This window comes from Nyctibius grandis, chromosome 18 (genome assembly GCF_013368605.1).
Source record: "Nyctibius grandis isolate bNycGra1 chromosome 18, bNycGra1.pri, whole genome shotgun sequence".
Classification (NCBI taxonomy): domain Eukaryota; kingdom Metazoa; phylum Chordata; class Aves; order Nyctibiiformes; family Nyctibiidae; genus Nyctibius; species Nyctibius grandis.
In genome coordinates, this window is record NC_090675.1 from 7786183 (window position 1) to 7810902 (window position 24720).

The following is a 24720-nucleotide window of genomic DNA, read 5'->3' on the forward strand; positions in this document are numbered from 1 at the left end:
ATTAAAATAGAATAATCCTAATGCTCCCATACTGACAACAGCTTCTGATAACTTCTTTTAATCCTGCTGCAAGCTCAGCTTTGTGACTGGCCTTTGTTTTTTTTTTCTTATAGCTTCATTTAATTTCTAGTCTGTTTTCTCTTTAAAAAAAAAAAAGATTCCAAGATTTCAGGTTTTTTTTTTTTTCTGTGCTTTTAAAACAATACTTCTATCTTGTTTTCAGAAGACAAGATAACCTTGTTATACTGAATTTTGGATACATTTAGTGTTTTGCTGTGTTAGCAACTGCCCCAAAACAATCACGTAGGGAAAACGGGGGTAAAGGCAGGGACACACTGGGAATATCTCGGTATTTTTGCAGTCTTGTCTGCAGCTCCCAAGGCATTGTGTAGCAGCTGCGTCCAAAGCTCCTCAGCTGCACGATTTTATGTTTATGGAACATCGCTGCAATCATCAAAACCAGCCTTATTTGGAACTTGAGTTCTTAAATTAGACACGTTTCTGTTAACTATTTTGATACAAAGAGTAAGTGAGTGACTCTCATTCTCACAAGTGAATCCTTGCACCTCCTTTTTGATGAATTTCCTCCCGAGGCTGTTCCCTAAGCAGCAGGAATTCAGGTTTCCATAAGGGCCAGGGGATGTCACTGTTTCTCCACAGAAGTGGTGGTTTGTGACCTTACCACTGGAGTTGATATTTTGCTGCTATTTGGGTGTCAGTGGAGCTGACAGGAGCTGACTTCAGGCTGCAATCCTACAGAAAGGGAGACATCAAGTAGGACACTTCCATTTAAGGGCTGAGAGAAGCGGATGGTTCCTTCAAAGGCCTGAGAAGTATATAGATAGGAGCCTTTAAATATTATGATGTAAGACTAGTAATTAAAGAAATAATCATGTAAATTAATTGGGGCCCCATGGCTATCGGATAAGTTCTGACAAGGAATTATATTTAAGAATATTTGGATTTTAGATTGGGCGCTGGCTGCTGTCTCTAGAGGTGTAGGATTCCATCTGTGTACTTGTAACAAATGAACCTGCTAAAGTTCATCCCTTCAGTGTGGCTTTTACAAAAGTTGCATGAAAAAAAATGTCTGGCCTTGCAAAAATACTTTATTATTTTCCCAAGTGTGAAAGTACACCTTTAAAGGAAACAGTTTTCTCTTTTAGCTGCATGGCCTTCGTGAGGTTTGAATGAAGCGCTGGCCTACCTGTTGTTCTGGAGAAAATGTTACTGGCCCACCCTTGCGTGCTGTTACTAGAGGCTTCCCTCCTCCTGTGAAGATGATTTTGAGCTGCTGCCCCTTAGAGTGGCAACGGATCAATGCTGTAATTGAATTACAGACACATGTAAGTGACTTTGATCTTCTATTTACAGCATACAGAAAAGGTGATATTAATCATAAGAGTATTACATTTTTCAGTATTTGGTAAAAATGGGCACTTAGGTGAACAGAGAACACGTACTTTAGGAAATGTGCTTGTTTCCATCTTTGCAGAAAGCCATCTTCCTTGTGCGTCCTTGTGTCTTCTGTTTAAGCAGGTTCCCCTTGTTGCTTTTGCTGCCATGACTGTGCTTCTTCATGTATAATCTGTAATTATATCATAATTACAACTATGAAAATGTTTGAGAATATTATGAAATGAAAATTATTGGTTTTACTTAAAATTTCACTTAGTCGTTAAGAGTTTGACTTCTCTCTTCCCAGATTTAAGGTTTACACAGAATGTGTCTCTCCTGTCAGGAGAAACTTAGTGCCATCAGACGCATTTTAATCAGTAAAGTAAGTACTGAGCAATTGCAAGAGTCCTTGTTGTTCCTCCAAATAAAAGCCTCAGAAGGCAGGAGGATCACGTGTTGCTTTTGAAAATTCAGGCTGGCAGACAGGTGAAATTAAATTGCTGCTTTTATTCTCCCTGCGTGCTGCTTTGGATGGCGTCCTGAGTCCCAACAGCTACTTTGGATGGCTTCCTCCTGGGTCCTACCAGCTATGAGGATTTTAAATTTTGGTGGCCAGATGCTTGTTAAGCACCATAACCCGCTCTGCTGGCTGGGGCACAGCAGTGACATAATCCCCTCACTGACCTCAGAATGCTGTCACTGGTGAGTGCACCTTTGGGCAGATCTTTGAGTGCACCTTTGGGCAGATCTTGTGTTTTTTTGCTGCCTTGCTTCTCCCTTCTCTGAAATGGAAGTGGGTGTTTACCCCAGTGCACTCTCTGAAGGCATGCGTGTGCGCATACCGAAGTTTCCGTGTTCCCCAGCAGCTCCATGTTTCTGTTTTGCTGTGGTGACCTCCCAGCTGGCAGCGATTCCTTTCCCAGCAAGCTGCACATTCTCCTTCCTCTGTGTAAGCTATTGAAACCAGATGTGCACAAAGAACTCTGCTGTGATGCACTGCTGTGGGCTGGCTTCATTCCTTGGCTAGGACGGTGGGCTGGCTCCCATGAAAGCTGGGGGAAAAGCCCAAGAGGATTTAAACCCTTAAGTCTGAGCTAAACTCCAGGGTCTGAATCTATGTTGATATCACAGTAAATTAAGTGTAACACGACTAAAGCAAACGGAACTAAATCAGCGCAAGGCTGGAATGAGGGATAGGAGAGATGAGATCTGGTCTTGCATTTATCTGCGTATATTTATTCTTTGTAGGCTGTTCTGTGGTTCCTAATGAAGCATTAAGCCTGGAACGAGTAAGTAGCTTTGCGTTGTTCCTGTATCAGCTGAATTTTGAAGCGCAGGAATCTGAGGAATAAGCTTGTGATCTCATGCAAAACCTTGAAAGAGAAAAAGGCACCCTGCCATTTCGTGGGTGTATTTATGGGAAGGTCGTCTCGCAGCCTGCATCAGACCCAAAGGAGGAGCCATCTGGGTGGGTTTCTCTGGGTGACGACCACATCCCAGGAAGCCCCACAGCATCCTGCAGTCCTGTCAGATGAGGATTGTGTTGGGCACTCTTTTGGCTCGTGGTAGGTTTGGAAGAAGAAAGGCACAGCCAGAGTTCAGTATGTCATGATGTGACACCGCTCGTCAATGTTTTTGGACCAATGGTTAACTAAACTTTTGAGATTTCTTGTGGAATGTGCCCCTGCTATCAAGCTGTTGATTAAAGGAGCTCTTTACCATTTTGTTAGTTAATAAGATTCTCTAGATGAGCTCTAGGTCACATAAATGGCTTTGTAAACCATCACTCCTCTACAGAGTACAGATGAGAATCAGTCCGCAGCAACGCTGTGCTGGGGGAGGCCGTTGAGACGGCGGGTGCTGAATGTCACCCTGCATCGATGCTGCGGGAAATAATGACCACGCTGCCTCCACAGGCCTCGGTTCTGTGAGGAGTGGGAGGGGAAAAAACTAAGACACTCTGTGTGGGCTGATGCCCTGTGTTTCCCGGGGGTCCTGCTTTGCGAGTGACAAGTGAAGGGGTATTAGTGTGCGTGCATGATCTCAACTACAACCAGTTGTAGGGATGGTCTGTCTGTGCTCCCAGAACCTCCGAGCCTCTCCGAGACTTGCAATCCCTTGGAGAACAGCCTGTTAAGGAATGGGTGCTGGTGGCAAATTAAGCAACCAGTGGCCCAAGTGTTTTGGAACTGGGGTTGCTTTGTGCAGTCTCCTGTGCTTGTGAGCAGCTGACGCTGCGTACTTCGCAGGGTAACGTTCTGGCTGGTTTATTGTCTCGTATGGTTTGTGCTGCCTCGTAACTGGGTGTGTGAAGTGTGAGGAGAACTGGCTTCCCACAGAAACAGTTGACCTCAGATGTTTCAATGCATACTTGCTTGTCCTGGGGGTAACTGAGGGAGCCTTGTGACAAACCTCACAACTAAACCACAGGCTCTGGCGCTGGCGGGGTCAAATCAGCCGCCTCCCTTGAGATCCTAATGGGCTGTTGTTGAAAGCCAGAAGATGTTGCCTCTATATGTGCAGGCAGGGGTTAAGCATTATGAATTTGAATAGCCTGCCAGCTTTCCCATATAAGAGCACTGCCCTCATTGGCTCTCTCTTTTACTGAGAAATCCATCTAGTCATTTCCTGTGCAAGCCCTTCTTCACTTTGCACAAAGCTCTACAGTTGAGTAAATAACAATAATCCGTGGTTATTCCTTCTCACAGGCAGCCTGGATTCTCTCATGGACCACCACCAACTGGGAGTTCAACATTGTGCTGTTAACAGAGTGCTAATATGAGCGTGGTCTCTGCAGAAGAAGAGGACTCTCACCCATGGAAGTAAATACTTTGGGGTCTGCTTTCATACTTATTAACACTTGTTGGTATTTGACTTGGTTTCCGCTGAGAGATTCTTTACCCTCTGAAGGATCCGTTAGGACTCCTTGTCAGATCAGTTCTTGGGTGGAGCTTGCAGCAGCTTGGGGTAAGTGCTGTGCTCTTCCTCTTTTGACAGCAGGGCTTTTTTGTGCTGCGCTACTCAAAATGGCTTGGTGAAGTCGCAGAAAGAAACAACTTGGCTCTTGAGTAGAGAAGTGAAAAGAGGAGCTGGCAAACAGAGAGTGCTCTCTCTGTTTCCTAGGGACGCACAAAGGGGATGTGTATATTATAGGGTCCTTTTTTTAAGGACCCTTTTGCTCTTTTAAACCAGACAGTCTGTCTGTACAAGACTGACAATAAATAACTCTCGAGCGCTGTGGAGAGATGGAAACTGCAGCTGAGAAATGATTTTGGGGAAAGGAAGACAGAAAAGCACAAGCAAACTATTATGGAAGTGCAAATAGCCCTCTAAAGGATCGGCAAATGTACCAGTAAGTGTTCGAGGGGAGGAAATAAGTCTGAAATGGGATTATAGGGTGTATGCCTGTGTGTGCAGAGGAATGTTTGTCATTAGAGTGCAGATTAAACTGAATGGCTGAATTATCATAATGGTTCGTCTTGAGATCAGCCCTTGGATTTCTTGCTGTGAGCTGCATAAAAATGTTTTGTGGCTGTTTTCTGCCTAGAACTATGTTTCTCCACATCCTAATCTAAGCCAGAATGCTTATGCTGTGTCAATTTACCTCTTTGCTGGTACAGGCTATGGAGTCTGGCTGTAGTCCCAGCAAGGGCGATTTCTCTTCAGAGGAAACCTGTTAACTGTTTGGAGGGAGTACATGTGAATGAGACGGAGTTATTAAGAAAAGCTCTGCTTCAGGTTGGTAATCGTGAATGTTTCCTTGTTGCCTCACAAACTGTGAGTGAATCTGCACTCACATGCTGACTACAGACAGCTTGCATTGGGTGTAGATCTGAGATGTATCCAGATATATATGAAGAGATGTCTCAAAAGAGTAAAAAAAAGTAAAAAAAGGAGTACAGGACATATTAGATGAGAGAAGTGGGCTGGCTGGGTGCTCTGATGAATACTTGTGCTCTCTGTACAGCAGATCTGGATCCAGCTTTGCTGTTGGGAGAGCTGTGCTGTGTTGGGGCTCTGAGGGCTGTGAGTGTCCACATGGCAGCTGGGGTGTGTGTTTGCCTGTGCTGTGGAGCTGGAAGTTCAAAGCCTGTGCTCCCATGGACAGCCAACAGCTCCAAACATGGGGGAGATCCCACTCATTTTGCCCCAGGATGAAATGCAAGAATGCATGAGAGGAGCATAATTTGTGCGTATGTTTTCCATGTAGAAGTAGCGTCACGCTTACCAACAGAGAACATGAACAAACTTACCACTGTTCCAAAGAAGGCTGACAGTTAATCTTATCTTTTTGGCCACTTGGTGACTAGCTTGTGTTGGCTGCACTGAGACAAGAACAATGATTGTAGTCTCCTAAAGATCCACTTTCTTTGCCTTTTATGTAAGGAGCCTGTGCTGCTGCCAACAGGTGAGGTCATCTCACAAAGGGGGTTCATATGTTCTGCAGGCAAGTTGCCTGTGTTTCATGAACTGCTTTTGAACTTTTCCTCACCAGCAGTACCCTGTTTAAGGCCTTGATCCTTTATTCAAATACTCCCATTGTGCAGAGTTTTACTGAATCTCTCTCTCAAGGGACCCATAGGCAACTGTAGGAACGTTGGACCTGAAAACATGCTTTCCTCTATGTCTGTGCCACACCGTACAAGTTCTAGATTTGTGAACAAATTCTGTTAATTCTCCCTCTCCCCTGCAGGTTTAGTCTCCCAGCGGGGAACATCTTTGGTGATCTGCAAGACCATCTCTACTAGAAATGGATAACTTCACAAATGGGCAGCCGGGCCCAGGTCAGAGGAACAGGTTTATAGGATTGCTAGAAACAGATGACAGTATCCAGGAAGATAAACCTGCATCTAGTAAAAAGGAAGAAAGATCAGGACATGGAAGGAAGGGAGAGCCACGGCCCTTGGAGACACCTTATCAGAAGGAGAGCAGTGACTTTCCTCCTAAAGTCAAGATTAATCTGAACTATCGCCCAGGACTCATCAGCAAGTGAGTAACTTGGATATTTGACAGGGGTGGGATCCCTGTTAATCTGTGCTGATCCCTATAGACTTTACCAAAGTCTAAACTAAAAGTGACAATACAGGAATATTACAGGAATCTGGTGGGAGGTAACTAAAGGCAGAAAGGGGACACATTAGCCCTTCCCTTCTGCACTTGGACGCTATGTGTATGGTGTGTGTTGTGGTGTATTTTGGGTATATGTGAACTAGCACCAAATAAGCCAAGTTGGGTGTAAGAGCAGCTTAGCATGGAGCCCTATACAACTGAACTGTTCTTGCCAGGGAGGGATGTAAACCAGCTCACAGAGTGCTTCACGCCATGTGATGGGACTGATTCTGGTCCTGCAGCTATCTTGGGCTTCTCTGTCTTTGTGCTCTGGACGCGTTCCAGGGTTGCACATCAGACTGGATCTGGGAAAAGCTCCAGCTGATGGAAAGAGCAGCCACTCAAGAGAATTCTGGGAAATAACTGTGTCTATTTTTCCCTTGACTCAAAAATAAAATACTGCTTTTTTTCTGACAAACTTTTCTGCCTCCCTCCTTTCTTACACTGTCCCACTAGAACTTACTGCACACTCTTGTCTTCCTCTCCCCAGAACTTCTTAACGCTTTGCATTTCTTCCGTAGCCAAAAGGACCCCAATCGCTTTGACAGAGACAGGCTCTTCAGCGCAGTCTCGAGGGGCAGCCCGGAGGCCCTGGATGGTTTACTTGAGTACTTAAGGAGAACCTCCAAATTTCTCACCAATTCTGAATACACAGGTAGATTCCTGTTCTATACTCCATAAACAGGGTTAGCAGAGGCAGTGCTTTTTAATGTAGGAGAGAAGCAGGGGAACTGGCTGGTGGTGTTTTGGTTTCTCCAGCCCTCTGTCTATTCTTTTATTTTCCTGATATCCATCTGAGGATGGAGAATGCCGTTAATTGTATATATCCTGAGGCTTTTGCCTCTACTGCAGACTAAAATTACTGAGAAAGGTGCTTAAAATTATTGTTGTATTTGGTCTTACAGTGACAGTTAAGTTCTGGGCACGCTGAATTGGGTAATACAGATGTGTGCAAAGTACATGCACAACCCATTTGATACTCTTTTTCTACTAGATGCAAAGACTGGGAAGACCTGCTTAATGAAAGCCCTGTTGAACTTAAAAAATGGAAAGAATGACACAATCCCACTTTTGCTGGAAATAGACCAAAAGACACAGAATCCCAGGCCACTTGTCAACGTGTCATGCTCTGATTGTTACTACAGAGGTAAGGTTTCTCTTCTGATGCTGTGTCAAAGCAGCCTCCCCATTAGACAGGTGAGATGTGCAGATACAAGGAAAAAGAGGGGAACTGGAGCTTATGCAGCACTGCAGTTCCAGAGTCCTGGTGTGGTTCCAGTAACAGCCTACTCACCTTTTAGTTCTGATTTCTGATTCTGCTCCGCGTCCTCTTCAGCCCTGAATTATACACTTCACTTCTGCAAAGTTGTTCTCAGTCTATAAAACAGAAATGATAGATGTTTACTAACTGAGGAATATGAGAGGATTTGCTTTGGAAAGCTTAAAAAGTACATCTAAAAGTGGAAAAGTAGCATATCGCTATTAAAGAATAAGTTCTGCTGGTTGGGTTATCCTTTTAGTAGCAGACATGCAGCATAGTCATGTACATGTATGGTTGTCTTTATCCTCTCATAGCTGCTTGGGATACTAGTGCCGGGCAGGGGTAGTTGCCTGGTCTTGTGTTGAATTCCTGATAGTCTTGGGGCTTGTCTTCTGACTCAGTGTTTGCAATGTGCTTTTCCAATGAACACTGTTGTCACCAGTTGCCACCCACCCCTTGCCCAGCACTGAGGCTGCAGGATTGCTGTGCAGAACATACAGCGATTGTTGAAACAGCGTTTTGCTGAAGAGTCCTTTGCCTGGTCCCTCTGACAGTGGCACTGAGTGATAGGTTTTGCCTGTTCCCTTAGGCCAGACAGCACTCCATATTGCCATAGAGAAAAGGAGCCTAGACCTAGTGAAACTTCTAGTAGAGAATGGAGCTGATGTCCATGCCAGAGCCCATGGCGAATTCTTCAGGAAGAAGAAAGAAGGAGTTTACTTTTATTTTGGTGAGTCAGCATGGAACGTGTTCCTTTGCTTTTTTATTACCTTACTTTATGTGATGCTGCTAATTGTCAGTTGGGTTTGCCCCTCTGTGCGTGGGTTGCCATCTCCACTGTCCTGTAATCAAGCTCTTGACTTATTTGAATGGCAGGATCCTTTCACAGACTGAGGTGTCAAATGAGCATTTGCAATCATCTTTGGTTTTATGTTGTCAATCCCATCTGAGGGGCTTCAGACAGAGACAAATACTTGGTTAGTTTAGCCAAATTAGGGGTCTGGGAAAGTGTTTCATCTGCCCTCAGAAATAAGGAGTAATTGTCTTTTCTGAATAGAGAGACCCCGAGAAAGAACTTGTTCTGTGTTCCAGTAGTAAAATTATAGGCTAAATATATTTTCCTAGAATTGCTATTTTTTTTCTTTAATTTTTTTTCACCCCTTTCTGCTTCCTCTCCAAATGCTGTCCTAATCTCTTCAGGTGAACTTCCTCTCTCCTTGGCCGCTTGTACCAACCAGCTTGAGGTGGTGGAATATCTTCTGAACAATCCCCACCAGAAAGCCAGGATCCAGGAGCAGGATACACAGGGCAACACCGTCCTCCATGCCCTTGTGATGATTGCAGATGACACTGAGGAGAACACGAAGTTTGTCAGCACAACATACGTTGAGATCTTGAAGGCGGGTGTGAAGGTTGACCCAACATGCAAACTGGAGGAAATAGTGAATTATGATGGATTAAATCCTCTGCAGCTGGCTGCCAAGACAGGCAAAGTGGAGGTAAAGACAACTAGAGGGAATCCCTGGGGTTGCTGAGACACAAGGAAGACTGCAGCATGCATCCTCAGCGTAGCAGTGGGGTTTGATGTAGGAGCATCTTGCACCCAACCTGCAGTAACGCTGCTGACAGTGGCAGTGCCACAGGAGACAATAAAGGAGACCTCCTCCAGGCCACTCCAGTTAGCGTCCTACAGAGTCTCAGCTGGCTGCTGCTGCTCTCTGTCCCAGCCAAGACAGCTGGTCTGGACTCAAATTGGTTCTACTCCTGGAAGAGCTGATACAAGGTGTAGTTAGATTGCCTGCTTTTAGCCAGATAGTCTGGTGTTTGGATGTATCCAAGTGTATAATGCAGAAAGCCAGGTGTCCTGCATTTGAAGGTGATTTGGATGTGCTTGTGTCATTCCACACCTTCATTACATACACATTTTTCGAGTGTGCCTCTGGTTTCTCTTCAGATCTTCAAGCACATCATCCAAAGAGAGATCAAAGACCCAGTGTACAGGCACCTGTCACGCAAGTTCACAGAGTGGACCTATGGACCTATCCATGTGTCTCTCTATGACTTGTCCTCTATAGACAGCTTTGAGGAAAATTCTGTGCTGGAGATTCTGGCATACAGCAGTGACACACCGGTGAGTGCTTTTACTAAAAGTCAAAGACAGCAACGTTTTTTCTGCCTTTCTGTACTGTTGCTGTATAATTATGCAAATAATTTCAAGTTAATGTGGCATTTCACATGATAATTTTTCTGGAAAAGAAATGCATGAAGTAGTTGCATATTTTATTATTTATAGTCCACTTGGTATGCCTCTGATAATCTGTAATAGAAGAGAAATTTTTGGTCCTTTGGTTGTCCTAAGCCTGGCTGTGTCCAAAGACATTGATGAAGCCAAGCAGAAGTAACTTCTTATGGGATGGTTGATTTCTTCCCTACTGAAAGGCCTGAATAAACACTTAGGGTTACCCCAATTGAAGCCACTGGACTCCAACCCTGAAAAAAAGACAATTCTCTGGTGAATTTGTATTCCTGTTGACACATGGGTACATTTTTATTGTATTTTTTCCCCACAGAATCGGTACAAGATGGTGGTTTTGGAGCCACTGAACAAACTGCTTCAGCAAAAATGGGAAACGTTTGCTTCCAAGAGATTCTACTTCAGTTTTGTCTCATACTTGTCATTCATGATCATCTTTACGGCCATTGCATACTATCAACCCTTACGGGTAAAGGTAGGCCCGATCTTCTTTTATCTGGAAAGGCCTGAATGGATGGAGCTGAGTTTTAAAAGGCACAGGGTGGTTGTCATCACTACCTCTGCCTGGCTTCAGTGTTTTGAGTTTTTTTGTTTTCATCTTGCAGCCTTCATTTCCAGTGGAGTTCACGGCTGGAGGCTTCCTGTGGGTCTCTGGACTGATCATTATCTTGCTAGGAGGCGTTTATCTAATCTTTGCTCAGGTATGGGGATCTCTTGTCTAGTTTCATTGTAAGAAAGAAAAAAAAGGAAACCATCACTGACATGGAGGCGACAGATTCGGTTCTCCTGACATCAGGATGTACTTGAGTGACTGGCAGGAGGGAATCCTGTTCTGAGACACAGTGTCACTGTGATCTAGCAGTGACGGGGTGGCACTAGCCAGGTTGCTGGGCAAGAGGAAGAATAGGCTCACAACAGTAAGTAATTATGAGAGACTTCTGTAATTTATGGTACCAAAATGCATCCTTGGCATTTAATGCAGTCTATTAATAAAGACACAGGGCTGAGCCATGACTCAGCCCGTGTTTATCCTTGCCCTTTATAAATAAGGCCTTTTTTTCACCTTGGAAGGATGACTAGCTGAAATTTGGGATCTTGAAAGCGAAAGCATGAAGAGGGGCTTATGGAGCAAACCTCTCCCCTGAGCGATAGGCTATGCCAGGCAGGAATCACTCTCTAGCGTGCCCTGTTGTTCTGATGAATGGCTACCACTGATTTTTCTCTGTTAGAGTCTGTACCTGCGGAGGAGACGCCAGTCCCTGAAGACTATGTGTTCTGACAGCTGCATTGAGATCTTGATGTATGTCTCTTGAGGTTTTTTGCACAATGAAAGCACGAGTGAAATTGGTTCTCTGCTGTGTGCAGCTAAGTTGCCCTAACATTACTAGAGAGATGGTGAGCAGGCAAGGTTGATTCTCTGCCACTGTCTCCTCTTTCCATCCCTTCCCTGCTTGCTTCTCCTCCCTGCTGCATCTTGTCATAACCCTCTGTTGTAACGGACTTCGCTGGGTAGGGTCTGTCCTTGGATTTGTAGCTGAACGTGGTGAAGGTCAGACCCTCTGTTCCACAGATAAGAACATATGAGAAAAAGAGCCCAAGTTTTTAGTCATACAGTCACTATGGCTCAGATTTGGTCGAAAGGAAAATAACCTCTCAGTTTTCTGAGGAGAAATGTGTATAGATGCATGTGTGTACCTGAATGTGTGCATGTGTTCCTAAGTGTTAAAATTCTTTTCCATTTACTATCAGTCATGTGAGTTACATCAAGCAATTCAGAGTTTCCACACTGTGAGATTAACCAGTTCATCACAAAACTGCAGCAATTTGTGGGTCTGGTTATAAGAGGATTTGCTTATATAAACTGTGTCTGATTAACTGCTGCTTTATATGCTCCGTGTAGCCTCGTGAAATGTGTTTGCTTTTCCTTGCAAAACAGAACAGATCTGCAAATGGGCCTTTTTGTTGATGTAAATCACTGTGTCACTCACTCTGCTTCTCTCCAGCTTCATCCAGGCTTTCTCATTGCTGCTGTCAGCAGTCCTGTACGGTGCAAGTTCAGAAAACTACGTGGCGGTGATGGTGTTCTCCCTGCTTTTGGGATGGGTGAACATGCTCTATTACACCCGGGGCTTTCAACGCACTGGGATCTACAGTGTCATGATACAGAAGGTCAGTGCTCAGAAAAAACTTTGTATGAAAAGCTTTTGGGTGTGAGGAACTACTAGAAGTCCTGCAATTACTTTTCTTGTCCCAGGATCATGAAAACCATAAATGGGATTGATGTACTGACTATGGAAGTAAAGAAATTGCCTTCTGCAATTTGATCAGTGTCTTCAAGGAAGTATAATTGCAGCAAACCGTTAGTTTGCCATCTTTGAATATAGCAAGTGAGAGCAGCTGACACCTGTTTGTCATAAAACAACTCCAGACTAGCAGTCAAAACCAGTGCAAGTTCCCTGGAACTGTTATGCTTGGGCTGAGAAGTATTTCCAGGTCCATAAAGGAGTCTGGGACTAGAAAGGCGAGACAAAGCGGGTGAAATGAGGTGCCAGGGAAGAATCTGATCACCACTTGTGTGAAACCCAATGGAGATAGAAAAGAGAGAGATGTGTGTTGAAATGATTTGGAAACAACCATACTGGGCAACTGATGTGATATTTATTTGCTTCAAAGAATCTATTCATACAAACATAACAACAAAGAAGTTCATGTAGTACTCTCAGATTAAGCTACTAATGTTGTTACTTACCTGAGGAAGTAATTTAACATATATTAGTAGTTTCTTAAACTGGATAAAAGCATTTTCCAACTTGTTTTCAGTATTGTTACTGGGGGTTGGTTTATGTGTGAGAACAGGAGATCATCCAGGTGATTTCAGGTGAGATAAAGAACAGCACTTCCTCCTGATTTGTGTTTCAGACTATCCTGAGAGATCTGCTGCGTTTCCTCTTGGTTTATATGATCTTCCTCTTTGGCTTTGCTGCAGGTAAGGGCTTACTCAGCATTATGTTGTAGGCTGGGCTGCAAGAAGGAAATTTTTCTGAGGAAGATTCAAATTCTCCTTTTCTCACAGCTCTGGTTACACTGATGGGGGATGCTCCTTCAGTCTCTCAGAACAAGTCTCTTGCTCAGATGGAGAGCACTGGGAACCACGCGATGTACGGCGGGCTGCTTAGCGTTTCCCTGGAGCTCTTCAAGATCACCATTGGGATGGGCGACCTGGATTTCCAGGAACATGCCAGATTTAGATACTTCGTCATGCTTCTGCTGCTTCTCTTTGTGATCCTCACTTACATTCTTTTGCTCAATATGCTGATTGCACTCATGAGCGAGACTGTCACGGATATTTCTGGTTATAGCAAAAGCGTCTGGAAGCTGCAGGTGAGACACGGTGCTGCTCAGCAGTTCTGTCATGGCCCAAACTCCTACTTGAGTGTCATACCATCAGAGATGACAGTGCCTGTCTTTGTCCTAAGCCTCAGCTATAAACTTCTCTTTTACATAAATTTGCCACTCTGGGGGTAAAACCTAACGTAATTTTTAGATGTATTTAAAACTCATGCTGTTTGCATGGCTACCAGCCAGTCCAGATCCACGTGCATAATTAACTTGGGAGAGTAAGTAACTGACTGGTACTGTTAAGCTAAGGAGCATTTTGGGATTGAGTTCCAAAGTGATTTTCTAAGTCAAAGCAGTTGCTGCTTGGGGAAAATTTAATCGAGAAGAGGGGCTGGGCTCTGTATGCCCTGTTTTCTTTCTGACATGGACTTCTTCTTTCAGAGGGCTATTGCTATTCTAGAAATAGAGAAGGCCTGGCTGTGGCGCCAAGGTGGGAAGAGGAGATCTGGCTGCTTCATGTCAGTGGGCCTCAATAAGAAAGATGAGAGGTGGTGTTTCAGGTAAGACAGATGTACCATTACTCCCTACACTCCAGCCTAGTAAAGGGTTTCCATGATTCATAAGCTGGTAACCCTGAACCACCACAGGGAATTTCAGCACTGACTCAACAGAGTGACTCAACCACATGTTCCTGGGGACATGCAAATTGGTTGGTGACTGCAATGCTGGAAGTCTGAGAGCTAGTTGAGCCACCAGCATTGTCACCAAGACATGCTGTCACCAAAAGATGTCCTGTTTAACCCACATCTGTGCAAGTGGTTATGGTGTCACAGGGTCTGCAATGATCTTTTGTTTGCTGCTGTGAGCATAGCTGTGCCTGGAGCAGGCTGTGGTGGGAGGGATGTGGGCTGGTGGCCCCTTGGCTCAGGAACATGCAACTTGAGTGCAGCACGAGGGGGCAGCACTCTTCCTCGCATACAGGGGCTGGGAGAGCAGATGAACCGTTCTCCACCCAACGAACCCAACTGCCGGCAGCACTTCTGTAACTCCCGGGTGTTATGGGCTATGGAGCATGTAGAAAGTGGAATCTTCTCCTTTGTATTAAGTATGTTCCCTGGGAGGAACTGGAGTATTTTAAAACAAACAACACAATGTGAAGGAGAAGAAGATATTTACCTTATAGAGCTTAAACTGTAGAAGATCTTCACTGAAAAAAAAGCTCTGTAGGGTGTTGTTGCTACAGCCAAACCATTAGGATGGTGTTGGCAGGATGAGCTGGGTTGGGATGCTGCAGGACAATGAGATATGGACTGAAATGCTGTGCTTCATGCATCAGTGTCTGTTGCATTTTTTCTCTCCAGAGTAGAAGAAACTAAATGGACAAATTGGGCAAAGGACGCAGGAGTTCTTAAGGAAGACCCTGGAAACACCAGTGATTCAGAAATAAATCCAGAAGGTAAATTAAATAAAGAAGAAAGTCTTCAGTATTCTTTTAGCTTCTTGCTCAGCAACTACTGTTGGCATGTTATTGTGTTTTTGGTAACAGAAATTTTAGGCAGGCCAGCTTACTTGTGAAATTGCTTCCACACAGCATCACTTGTGAGCTGAGAAAATAAAGAATTATGGTAGGTAGGACCTGGTCAAAGTTTGGGAACAAATAGTGAGAATGAAGGAGATGCCATTCCTACTTACCTCTGGTAGAAATGGGCAGGAAATGCTGCTGAGAAAAGCAAGGGCTGTTATTCCCTTTGACTCAGTAGCCCAAATGTGTGGTGCTTTTTCTAGGAAAGGTGAAGTTTAGGCCCACTCATACTGCAAGCATTAACATTACAGGGCTTTTATAGCTCAAATCAGGGCATTAACACTGGCAACTCTGTCAAATTCTGCCTAAGATAATAATGTTTGTTTCCCCTGTTACACCTGGGAAGCAACTCTGTGTGGAAAATGGAGGGCTGTTACTTTCTCCAGAAATATTTTGTTCAGCCTGGCAGAGCTTGGGCAGAAGCTCCACTGGATTTAAACACAGCCCCTTGCTCCTCCAGCATAGGTTCTTCCTGGATGCCAGTTTTCTAGGAGTGGGGAGGTTGCAACACTTAACACTATCTGTTGTATGTTGGGTTTTCCCTGAACCTGCACTCTTCTAAAAACTGGATCCCTTTGTCAGCTTCCTGCTGACAAGGGGCTGCTCTTCTTATGTCTCCTGCTCTAGAGGCAAGATCGTGGAAACGGATGCCACAGACACAACAGAGAGCAGCTGCTTCAGAGGAGCAGGCACTATTGCAGCCCCAGCAATCAGCAACTGAGATGATGCCTCTAGAGGGACAAACCAGAAATCTTTAGCAGGTTTTCTGAATTGCAACTGTGTTTCCAACTTCAAAGGGGTAGTTCTTCCTATAGCAGCTGGAAGAATTGAAGGCATTGTCAGTATTAAAGTGCATTTCGTCAAAGACAGTGGTTCAGCCTGTGGCTTTAAATATTTTCGTGCACTTTAATCATTACTTTCCTCTGAAGAAACTATTTTTACTCAACTTTCTCTGCCTGACACTTTCTCGTGACTAAGTCTAAAGGTGCAAGAGCAAGACCATAGGGGCAGTGGGGAGCGGTTTATGGGAAGACAGTGCTTTCTGAGCTGAATAGAAATAATGCTGTTTGCCACAGAGAAGCAAAGGCTGAAGTGACCTATCTAAGAATGGGTTGACTGCTGGTTTTTTTGGCACAAGAGACTGCGCTGAAGTGCTTTGGAATAAAGTGTTGTAGAGGCATAAAAAGTTGCTAAGGATGGAGTTGCCTTCTGTGCAGAACACTGTTGGTGTGAGACATGAGTGGACAAATACTCAGTCTTCAAGAGCCTTTGTGTCAGTACCTGCAGGGCTCGGTGTTTAGCCCACATCAGAATTCCCATTTTACAGTATTATAATGAAATCGTTTGCACAATGTGCACGTTTGCTTGAGAGCACAAAAGTGGTGTGGATTTCCCAGGCGTGTAACTTCACATGGTGAATTTCTGACGTGTCTTTCCCAGGTTGCTTTGGCTCTGTAGAAAACAGCAGCAGAATCCTGCACATGGCTTCTGAGAGAGAGATGGGCCAAAATGCATCGTGTGGTTAATATTTCCTGTCAGCCTTAGCGGGCATCCTGTCTTGCTGTAAACGATTACAAGGACCTCATTGCTCTTTGTAATGTACCCACTGCCTTGGGCAGGATGGGAAGCATACTTTAAACTCTGTGGAAAAGAGATAAAATTGAGCTGTCTCACTTTCAGCCTATATTTAAAAATAGTAACATGTATTTCTGTAAACTGTCAATATAGCAAGTTTACTTAATTGAAAATGTTCATCCTTGGATATCTTTTCAGAGCTTCAGCCTCTCTCAAAAAGCAAGAGAAGATGTGATCAGTGTGGACTGTAGGGCCTTAGATTCCTGATTACATTTCACCCAGCACTGTGCTGACCTCACTGCCATGCGAGTGAGCTCTTGTTTTTCATGACCTCATGTCAGTTTGTGCAGCCACATCTGAAGCTGTAACAGCTGATGTTGCATCGGACGCATCTTTCCTAGAGGGAATGGCTAATGATAACCCTGAAAAAGCTGCAGACTACAAATGTTGGCAGCACCTTTCATTCAGTAGGATAAACTATGCAACTCAAGATCTCCTGTCTCTCATTTCTACTCTGAGCAAGTGAAGCTGGGAGGTTTGTCTTTTGGAGACAACCACCTTAATCCTGTTGCTTACTGTGTGCATGGGACCGGCAGCAAAAGCATTGCTTTTAGAACTTATTCCCTGTCACTTCAGACAGGTTCTTCCCCTCTGCTGGGCAATTCCCTCTGCAGCTTCATTGCACTGGGTCTCTGAATTGTAACTAACTTTTCTCACTCCAGCTTCTGCTGTTTTCTTGCTTTGTGAAGTCTTCAGCTGCTTTTCCATCTATGGCTTTGTCCTAAGTGTTCCCAAGCTTTGGCAAGGTGCTCATATTGCACAGAAGGATCATCTGCCGAATGGTAATCTATTGCTGTGCTTGGTGCTTTGCTGTGGCAGGGAAACTTTGAGCTCTCAAGAAATGCAAAATCTGATCTGCCATCCGTGCCTGGACAAAAGAGAAATCTTGCTTATTGGTAGGTTTTTTGATAGCTGCGGGCTGTCACAGCTTGCTTTCAAGATAACCTGCCTCTTTGGCCATTCCTTGAACCTGCTTCTCTTTAAATCCCTTTCTTAAGCTTGCGGCGTTAGTTTATCTTTTGATCTGCATTAAAAATGTTCTTAAACTTCTAGTGTCCACTGTGAGTGGGACCTTGGCATTCCTTGTGCTTCACAGTCACATCACAGACCACCAGTCCCAGCTCTCTCAAGCTGATGGACAGCAGACAGGGTCAGGCAGATGCAGCAAACAGATATGTCAGGTTGGTCAGAAGATGTAGCAGTGCCCAGGCTGTTGTATGGTTCTTTGTGCTATGGAAAAAAGGAGGTTTTTGAGGAGTTACAAGCTCTCTGCAGTGGGGTCCCTCCTATACAGCTGAGGTGAGTCAGCGCTATTGAGATTAATATCAGTAACCTCACAATTTTCTGTATCCTTAATGCACAAGGCTCCTTTTTGGTTTCACCATCTGAGCCACTTCCCATTTTGGTCGCGTTACAAACAGGAAGGCTGGCTGGGGTTTATTTTGTGGGATGTCTGCAGTTCTTTGTAAGAGGAAGGACTTACAAGCTGATTCATAGCTTTGAAGGCCCAACAGGATTTTGGGATCTCATCATAATGTTTTCAGGAAACACTTTAGTCATTTACACAAGAAATTATCAACAGATAAACTGCCCTCTCCCTTCTACCTGTTGTGACAGGTAAACCCCCCTGCATGTGAATCCATCCCTTGCAGTGCTCTCAGCTGAGAAAACAGAAACCTTCCACAAGCGTCACTGAAGGAATAGCTGCAGTTTCTCTCCTCTGTCTACTCTGTATGTATGAGCCACGGAGACTCTGAAGGCCCAGCCGGGCCATGGGGAAAAGACACCAGCGGTTCTTATTACTTTCCATGCAGGGTTATGGATGCTCAGACCCTCCCCTGTGTGATTTGGTCAGTTGCTTGGTTCCTGGCAGGGTTGGGAGACGAATGCAGACCTTATTCCTTCCAAACGCTGCCTCCTCCTCGACTCAAGCACACTTTGCCTGGTTATTGCTCCCTGTGGCCTCTCTGCTAGGCTCCAAGTGCCTTCCGCTGCACAGTGATCTCTCTCGCCGCTTATCTGTGTAATCTTAAACTTCATGTCTGGTTTGTATGGTTCCCAATTCCCCAAAAGGCACATTTTCCTCAGGGGTATAAGTGGAGGCGAGACTTTCTTGTTCCTCAAATGCTTTTGCACATTTTACTTTATTGTTTTGTCCCCTCTGCTTTTCCAAAGCGTGCTCTGAAGCCAGCATGGGGAGCGTGCTCTGAAGCCAGCATATCTGTGTCTCAGCTGATTCCCTCTCTCTTAATCTCTTCGTGACCCCACTTGCAGCTGAGCATACTTTCCACTGCCTCTGGAGCTAGCAAAAGGAGTCTTTGAAATGTGACAAGCGAAAGGACTCCGACAAAGAGCAGATGCTTTATGTAAAGTCTACATAAGCTGCAAAGAGCTATTTCTGAAGCGGTGCAGCTGGCAGATGGCTCAGCTGGACTGTTCCTGTGGCTACCTATCAGTTCTTCTTTGCTGTATTTAAGACACTTCATTTGTTGCTCTAGGACTAAGACAAAAATAAAATTGGGAAAAAAAAAAAAAGGCATTTTAAAAGAAAACTGTTCCACTTTGCAACCTCACCTCTGCTTCAGCAGCACGAATAAAAGTGGGGCCAGACAGGACCAGGCAAAGCCTCAGAAAGGCGTGACTGCGGCTGCCTCATGGCTGGCACCTGACTTACTAAAATCTGCGTGCAAAGAGTGTTTTCTTCGCTTCCTCTTTTGATGTAATCTTTTTTTCAGTTCTGATTCTGAGACGTGGAGTGCTACAGCATTTCTGGACTGTGAGGACAGTTGTCAAAGGTTAAACACAGGGAGTCCTTAGATGAGGAGAGTTGGAGGTTAGTTAGGAAGTGTCTGGGTGATTTGTTGTGCTCTTCTGAGAATGCTTGGAAAATTTACACTTTCTGGGCAAAGAGAACCGCATCTCTGGAACAGCTTTCCCCCCACCCCCCCTTCCAAAAGGACTTGCTATGCAGTTAACTGTTCTGATGGCTCAGCATTTGCTGTTTCAGCACATTTAGCACTTGGAATAACAACGCACTCCGTCTGAATAATACTTGCTACACTCTGATAGTATGAACTATTTGGGAGTAATTCTGTGCTAGTCTGGCCCAGATGAGGGTCAACAGTACAGAAAAACAAGGGATCAATAGAAACCAAAGAATTGTTGGTAGAGGGGAGGGGAGATGTGCAGATTCCCTTAACGTGCCCTGGGCATCCCGCCATAAAATGTCACTGTTTCTGACGCCAATAATATACAAAACAAAAGGGGAACACCAAGTGCTCTGCAGGGAACCTCTGCATTAAAAAAATTACTATGAGGGGCATCTGAGAGCTGACATCTCTCTTAAATCCCTGCTGTGAGTTCACTTGCGTCAATCCATTTGCACAGTTTGATGGGATGTGGCATGTCCCTGTAGCAGGCACCAAAGGACAAGGTGGACAGTACAAACATAGACCCTCGTGGCTTTGCCAGAGAGATCCTATTGTTCTAGGTGTACTAAAGGTGCTGATGGACAGAAGTGGAGATGCTGCTAAAAATTACCTTTCAGTAACATAAATTTACCTTTTAGTAGGTCTTTGCATCTGCAGTTTTATTAAAATGTCACTAGTGTTACACCTTGAAACCTCAGTTAGGAAATCCACAACAGAGTCACTTTGTCTCAGCAAGCTCTAACAGCAGGGGCCTTCTGATTTCCTAACCAGCAAGGTCTACAGTCCACAGGGAGAGACTCAAAACTGAATTTTAACATGTATTATAGTGACTTCAACAGGGTTACAAGGTTCAGCCTTGAAGACTAGCACACAGCAGCAGGGATCTTCAGTTCTGGTGTCCCATGCACCCAAAAGATCCAGCTCTTAAGCCAGAATTTAGAAAAGCATCGATGTTCTTAGTGTACAGATGTGACAAAATCCACTGGGATTTTTAGAAGTGCCTGGGCACTGAAGACTGTTCCTTCCAACTTAACTGAGCTGTTGGCCATTTAATCAAAGGAGCAGAGAGCTGCTCTGATTGTCTAGCCTTGCTCCGCTTCTTGCTGTCAGGGCAAAGAAGGTGAGAAGTTTAAATTAGACACCTAGGTGATCTTGTTCCATCTTCAGCTGCCTAACTGCTGTTAACAGTCTGATCCTCAGGTCTTCTGCAAATTTGGGAACCTGGGTGGGAACACATCCTGAGTTTAAGGTGTGTTAATTAGAAGGGTATTTTTTTAGAGTGTGTTTTTTTCTTGCGTTTTTAAATTCTTTAGTTGAGACCAAATTAAACGGCATTCAAAGTAAAACCAGTGAAGACGAGATTACTGACACCAGAAGAAATTATGAAATTCAGAAAAAGACTGGGAAGAAATCTAGCTAAATGGGGTGTGCTCTATTTATGTTCTGTTCTCATGGCTCCTGGGGAAAGAGGTCGTCAACTATGGTATTCTTTTTCCTCTGTCAAATTGTTGATTAATGATTTTGTTACTGCTAAACTGGTTGCAGGATCTGTCCCTGAGGATGGCTGTAATAAAATAAATAATAGGGAAATGATCCACATATAAGTAGATATGTGATGTTTTGTTCTAAAAATTGCCTTACAGCTGCAAAGGACACTAATGCTATATATAGAGAATTCCAGGGAGAGAGCTGCTTGTCTTTTTCTGGAGCACAGGTTGGATCTTATTTTGGATCTGAGCTCTGCCCACTTGATGTGAACCATGATGGGCTGACAGCTCCTCTCCTTGTTGGAGCTCCGTTGTATCACGTTCGAGGGGAAGAAGGAAGGGTTTACGTCTATCGCCTGGAGACAGAGGTAAAAACACTGCTAGCGTAAACATTCCTTGTTGGGGATTTTCCAACCATGCCTAAGTAGTGACAAATAAAACATTCCTCCTTTGTGCTCTCGCTGAATGTGCTCTCCCTGTATGGTAGAGGACTGCGGGGTGAAGGCAGTGGGCCTGCCTTAGTCATTAGAATGTAAAAGAAAAATAATTGAAGAAATAAAACCATTGTGTACCTAAGGTATACTGTTATCACTGGGGGATAAAACCATGTCTTTTGCCTGTTCGTAGGCAATTTGCTGGTGCAGACCTCGCTCTGCCGAGCCGTGTTCTTTGCAATGCCTGCAATAAACGTGTGCATGGGGAGCTGCTAAAAATTGGCTTCCTGGGAGACGCAGAAAACAAACTGTTTTGTGGGCCTAGCTACAGGATCCGTTACACAATATACAGGATATAAGTTAATTGCGTCATTTTGAAAGAGAAGTGAACTTTTAACAGCAGACCAGGAGAACCCCTCTCTGGTGCACTGCTAAAATTTGCTCAGGGCCCATAACGTGATGGGTGGAAGCAGAAAACAAGTCTGGGCATCTGTTAGAAGTCCAGTAACGTGCACCCTCTTGTGGCTTATTTCTGTAGTAGGGTGGAGAGGATGGGATGGTTTCTGTTGTGAGACAAGCTGGGGATAAGCCCAGTCTGCTACTGGTTTCAGAAAGGACAGTGCTTCAGTGTGTCAGCTGGCACAGGGCTGTCCAGAGACACTGCTGCTGTGGGATTCGTGTGCTCTTGATGCAGAGGGATCAAGCTTTTGTTCTGAGAGTCAGCTGGTATCTCGAGCTACTTCTTAGATTGTTTAGGGCTTTATTGTTCACCTTAAGCATTACAAGTGTGCAGTAAGATTTTTGGTTTTCATGTAAGAGCTACTCATGCTACGTTTGCTATAAACAGATTTCCTTCTCGGATGTTTTTCAGACTGGTTCATTCACGTCGAAAGGACACTTAAATGTGCAGGTGACCTCTCCTTTTGCAAGGTTTGGGTTTCCAGTGGCCAGCACTGGAGACATCAATGGGGATGGATATGAGGATATCGCAGCTGGAGCCCCCCTTGAAGATCAGCTTTCCAACAGTTCCTCTTTTGGCAGCATTTACACCTTTAATGGTGATAAAGACAAGATGAAGAACTCTCTTTCTCAACTATGTGTCTTGTTGGGAATTGCCTCTACTGCCCCTCGAGAGGGAAAAGCTTGTGGTTTTGTAGCAAGAGGCTGGGGGGAAGGACTTCCACATTTCATTTGCATTGATGGGGGAGAAATTTGCAGATGTCAGATGGTTTATGTGACTGCACAGATTTCTGCAGCAGAGCTGCTCCTGAATTGTAACTATTCCCCTGTCTGCTTAGGCAAGGGACCTGGGTTCAGGTGCTGTCTATAGAACAGCGTAGCCTTTTGCAAGCCTGCCTGTCCATTAGAGCAAGTTAAGAGGTAGTATTTTGCATCTCACAAGTGTTACAAAATCATCTTTGCAGCAGCCTTGTGAAAAGAAGTACATTTTCCAAAAGGCAAGAGAGAGCGCGTGACTTATACTTGTTGATGTTCCCTCCCGCTTTTAGAGAGTAAAAGCCTCTGAAATTTCTTCAGGACTCCAGTATTTTGGGTAATCCATTGATGGTGGCTTTGATTTCACTAATGATGGTCTCCAAGATATTACAGTAGGATCACTGGAGAACGTGGTTGTGCTCTGGTAGGTAATGAGTGCTGCTTTTTAGTGTGCTGGGGAAATGCTGCAAAGACAAATACAGAATCTGTGTTCCAAGCACTGTGTAATGATTCTATTTTTAATTCAGCATCAGAGGGACATAAAAAAATATTTCCCAGTGCTAGAAATTGTATAAAATGTAAAGCCTTTAGTTAAAGCTGCAAAGGCTTTTGCCTTTGTATGTCTAAAGCTTTGAACAAGCAAGACATAGTGAACACGAACTGATTAACATAGACCTAGGTCTGAGAAGACCTTGATGTCTGCAGTTCAGCACTGATAATGTAGGTCATTTAGACAAAAAAAAAAATTTATTGACAGACCGTACCTCATTTTCAATCAGACATCTGGTAGCTGAGTGGCCTGTGGAGTTCACAAAGGCTAAGACACGGCAGACATTTGATTTTGTTCTTGCATTTTGTATTTGAAAACAAATTATAGACAAAGAGAGAATTTGAACAGCTAGATAATGTGTTTATCTAATGGAAACGTAAACACCGTGTTTAATTCTGAAACTCTAGCCATATTGGTGTATTTTGGCTGTCTGTTCCTTAAGACTCTTGGGATTTTGTATGTTCTGAACGTTCCCAGCAGAAACTGGAACTTCTGTAAATAGGCCAGCTTGGTCCAGGTGAAATACCATGGAAATACTGAGCAGTTCTTACTCTTGCTGCCAGACTTTCTCAAAACATTTTTCCTGTAATGTTTCAGTTCAAAGATATATATTTGATTCTGTTCCTTATCTGTTCTTCACTGACTAGCTCAACACCAGTTGTCCACTTCCTCACCAGCCAAAGATTCACAGTTAGTCTGAAAACCAAATCACAGCTTCTGAAAAAATTCCACAAAGCTCTGTAAAGAGGCAGCTTTTTGCTACTCAATAGGAGCCTTTACCACAACTGAATATTTAATTAGCTGTCCATAAAGCATGGGACAGAGAAGTCAGGACAACATTTAGCACTGAGCAATAATGAACACTAATTACTCTAGTCGCAGTACTCTTAGGGATTATGATGTTGATGGTACATTTCTTTCCTAAGAATAATTTATGAGAATCTTGAGTGTTGGTCAGCGTTGCTCAGTACTTATGCACTCAACGTCTAATTATTATCACTGACCTTCTCCAGAAATATCAGCCACAGACAGTAGATTTTTTTATTGGTGAATAAAACTGTTGCTAAAGGAAGTAACCTCATCTCTGCAAAATAGAGTGCCTGTGAGCTGGCACAGCATGTGAACATATTTATTCAAGAAAAACATATAATGTCTGGAAAAGAAATTAATTATTATTGCCCTGTGGCAATCCAGGTGTAAAAAACTGGCATTTGTTTAACAAGACCTTGTCCCCAGTGAAGACTTTTTGTGTTATTGCTAATAGACCTTCTCCTGAGAGTTGAATTACAAAACATCATTGATTTAGGACTGACTTACCACTAGAGGGTCTTTTATTTCCAACTTCTCCTTATTTGAGGTCAGGGGAATTGTGGTTTTCAGAAAATGTATGTGTATATGTAAAGATATTCTGAATCTGCTACCTTAGAGAAATTAGGACTGTTAAAATCTGACTTGATCTGTGTTTGCTTTCAGTTGCCTTACAAGGACTGCGACGACAAGACCGTCTGTACCGCTCATTTAACTTT

General features: G+C 44.0%; 1 protein-coding gene across 5 annotated transcripts; it reads left to right on the plus strand.

Annotated features, from left to right (window-relative positions):
• The first annotated feature begins 1320 nt into the window (after positions 1–1320).
• On the plus strand, positions 1321–22977 carry LOC137671736 (transient receptor potential cation channel subfamily V member 2-like). Of its 5 annotated transcripts, XR_011049447.1 has the most exons (21): positions 1732–1780; positions 2647–2687; positions 4107–4365; positions 5019–5136; positions 6092–6387; positions 7029–7162; positions 7502–7654; positions 8358–8498; positions 8969–9267; positions 9723–9899; positions 10339–10497; positions 10628–10723; positions 11252–11322; positions 12026–12191; positions 12942–13008; positions 13096–13403; positions 13803–13921; positions 14723–14817; positions 15571–21363; positions 22301–22339; positions 22938–22977. XR_011049447.1 is itself a non-coding variant. In XM_068415435.1 (17 exons), exons 3-17 carry the CDS (start codon positions 6149–6151, stop codon positions 15699–15701), a joined length of 2355 nt encoding a protein of 784 aa, XP_068271536.1. In that variant the 5' UTR covers positions 4019–4365; positions 5019–5136; positions 6092–6148; the 3' UTR covers positions 15702–21419. The 5 variants fall into 5 exon arrangements, 2 of the variants coding, with proteins under 2 accessions (XP_068271536.1, XP_068271537.1); XR_011049448.1 differs by lacking the exons at positions 1732–1780; positions 2647–2687 and adding an exon at positions 1321–1346; XR_011049446.1 differs by lacking the exons at positions 1732–1780; positions 2647–2687 and having other exon boundaries at positions 4019–4220.
• The last annotated feature ends 1743 nt before the right edge of the window (positions 22978–24720 follow it).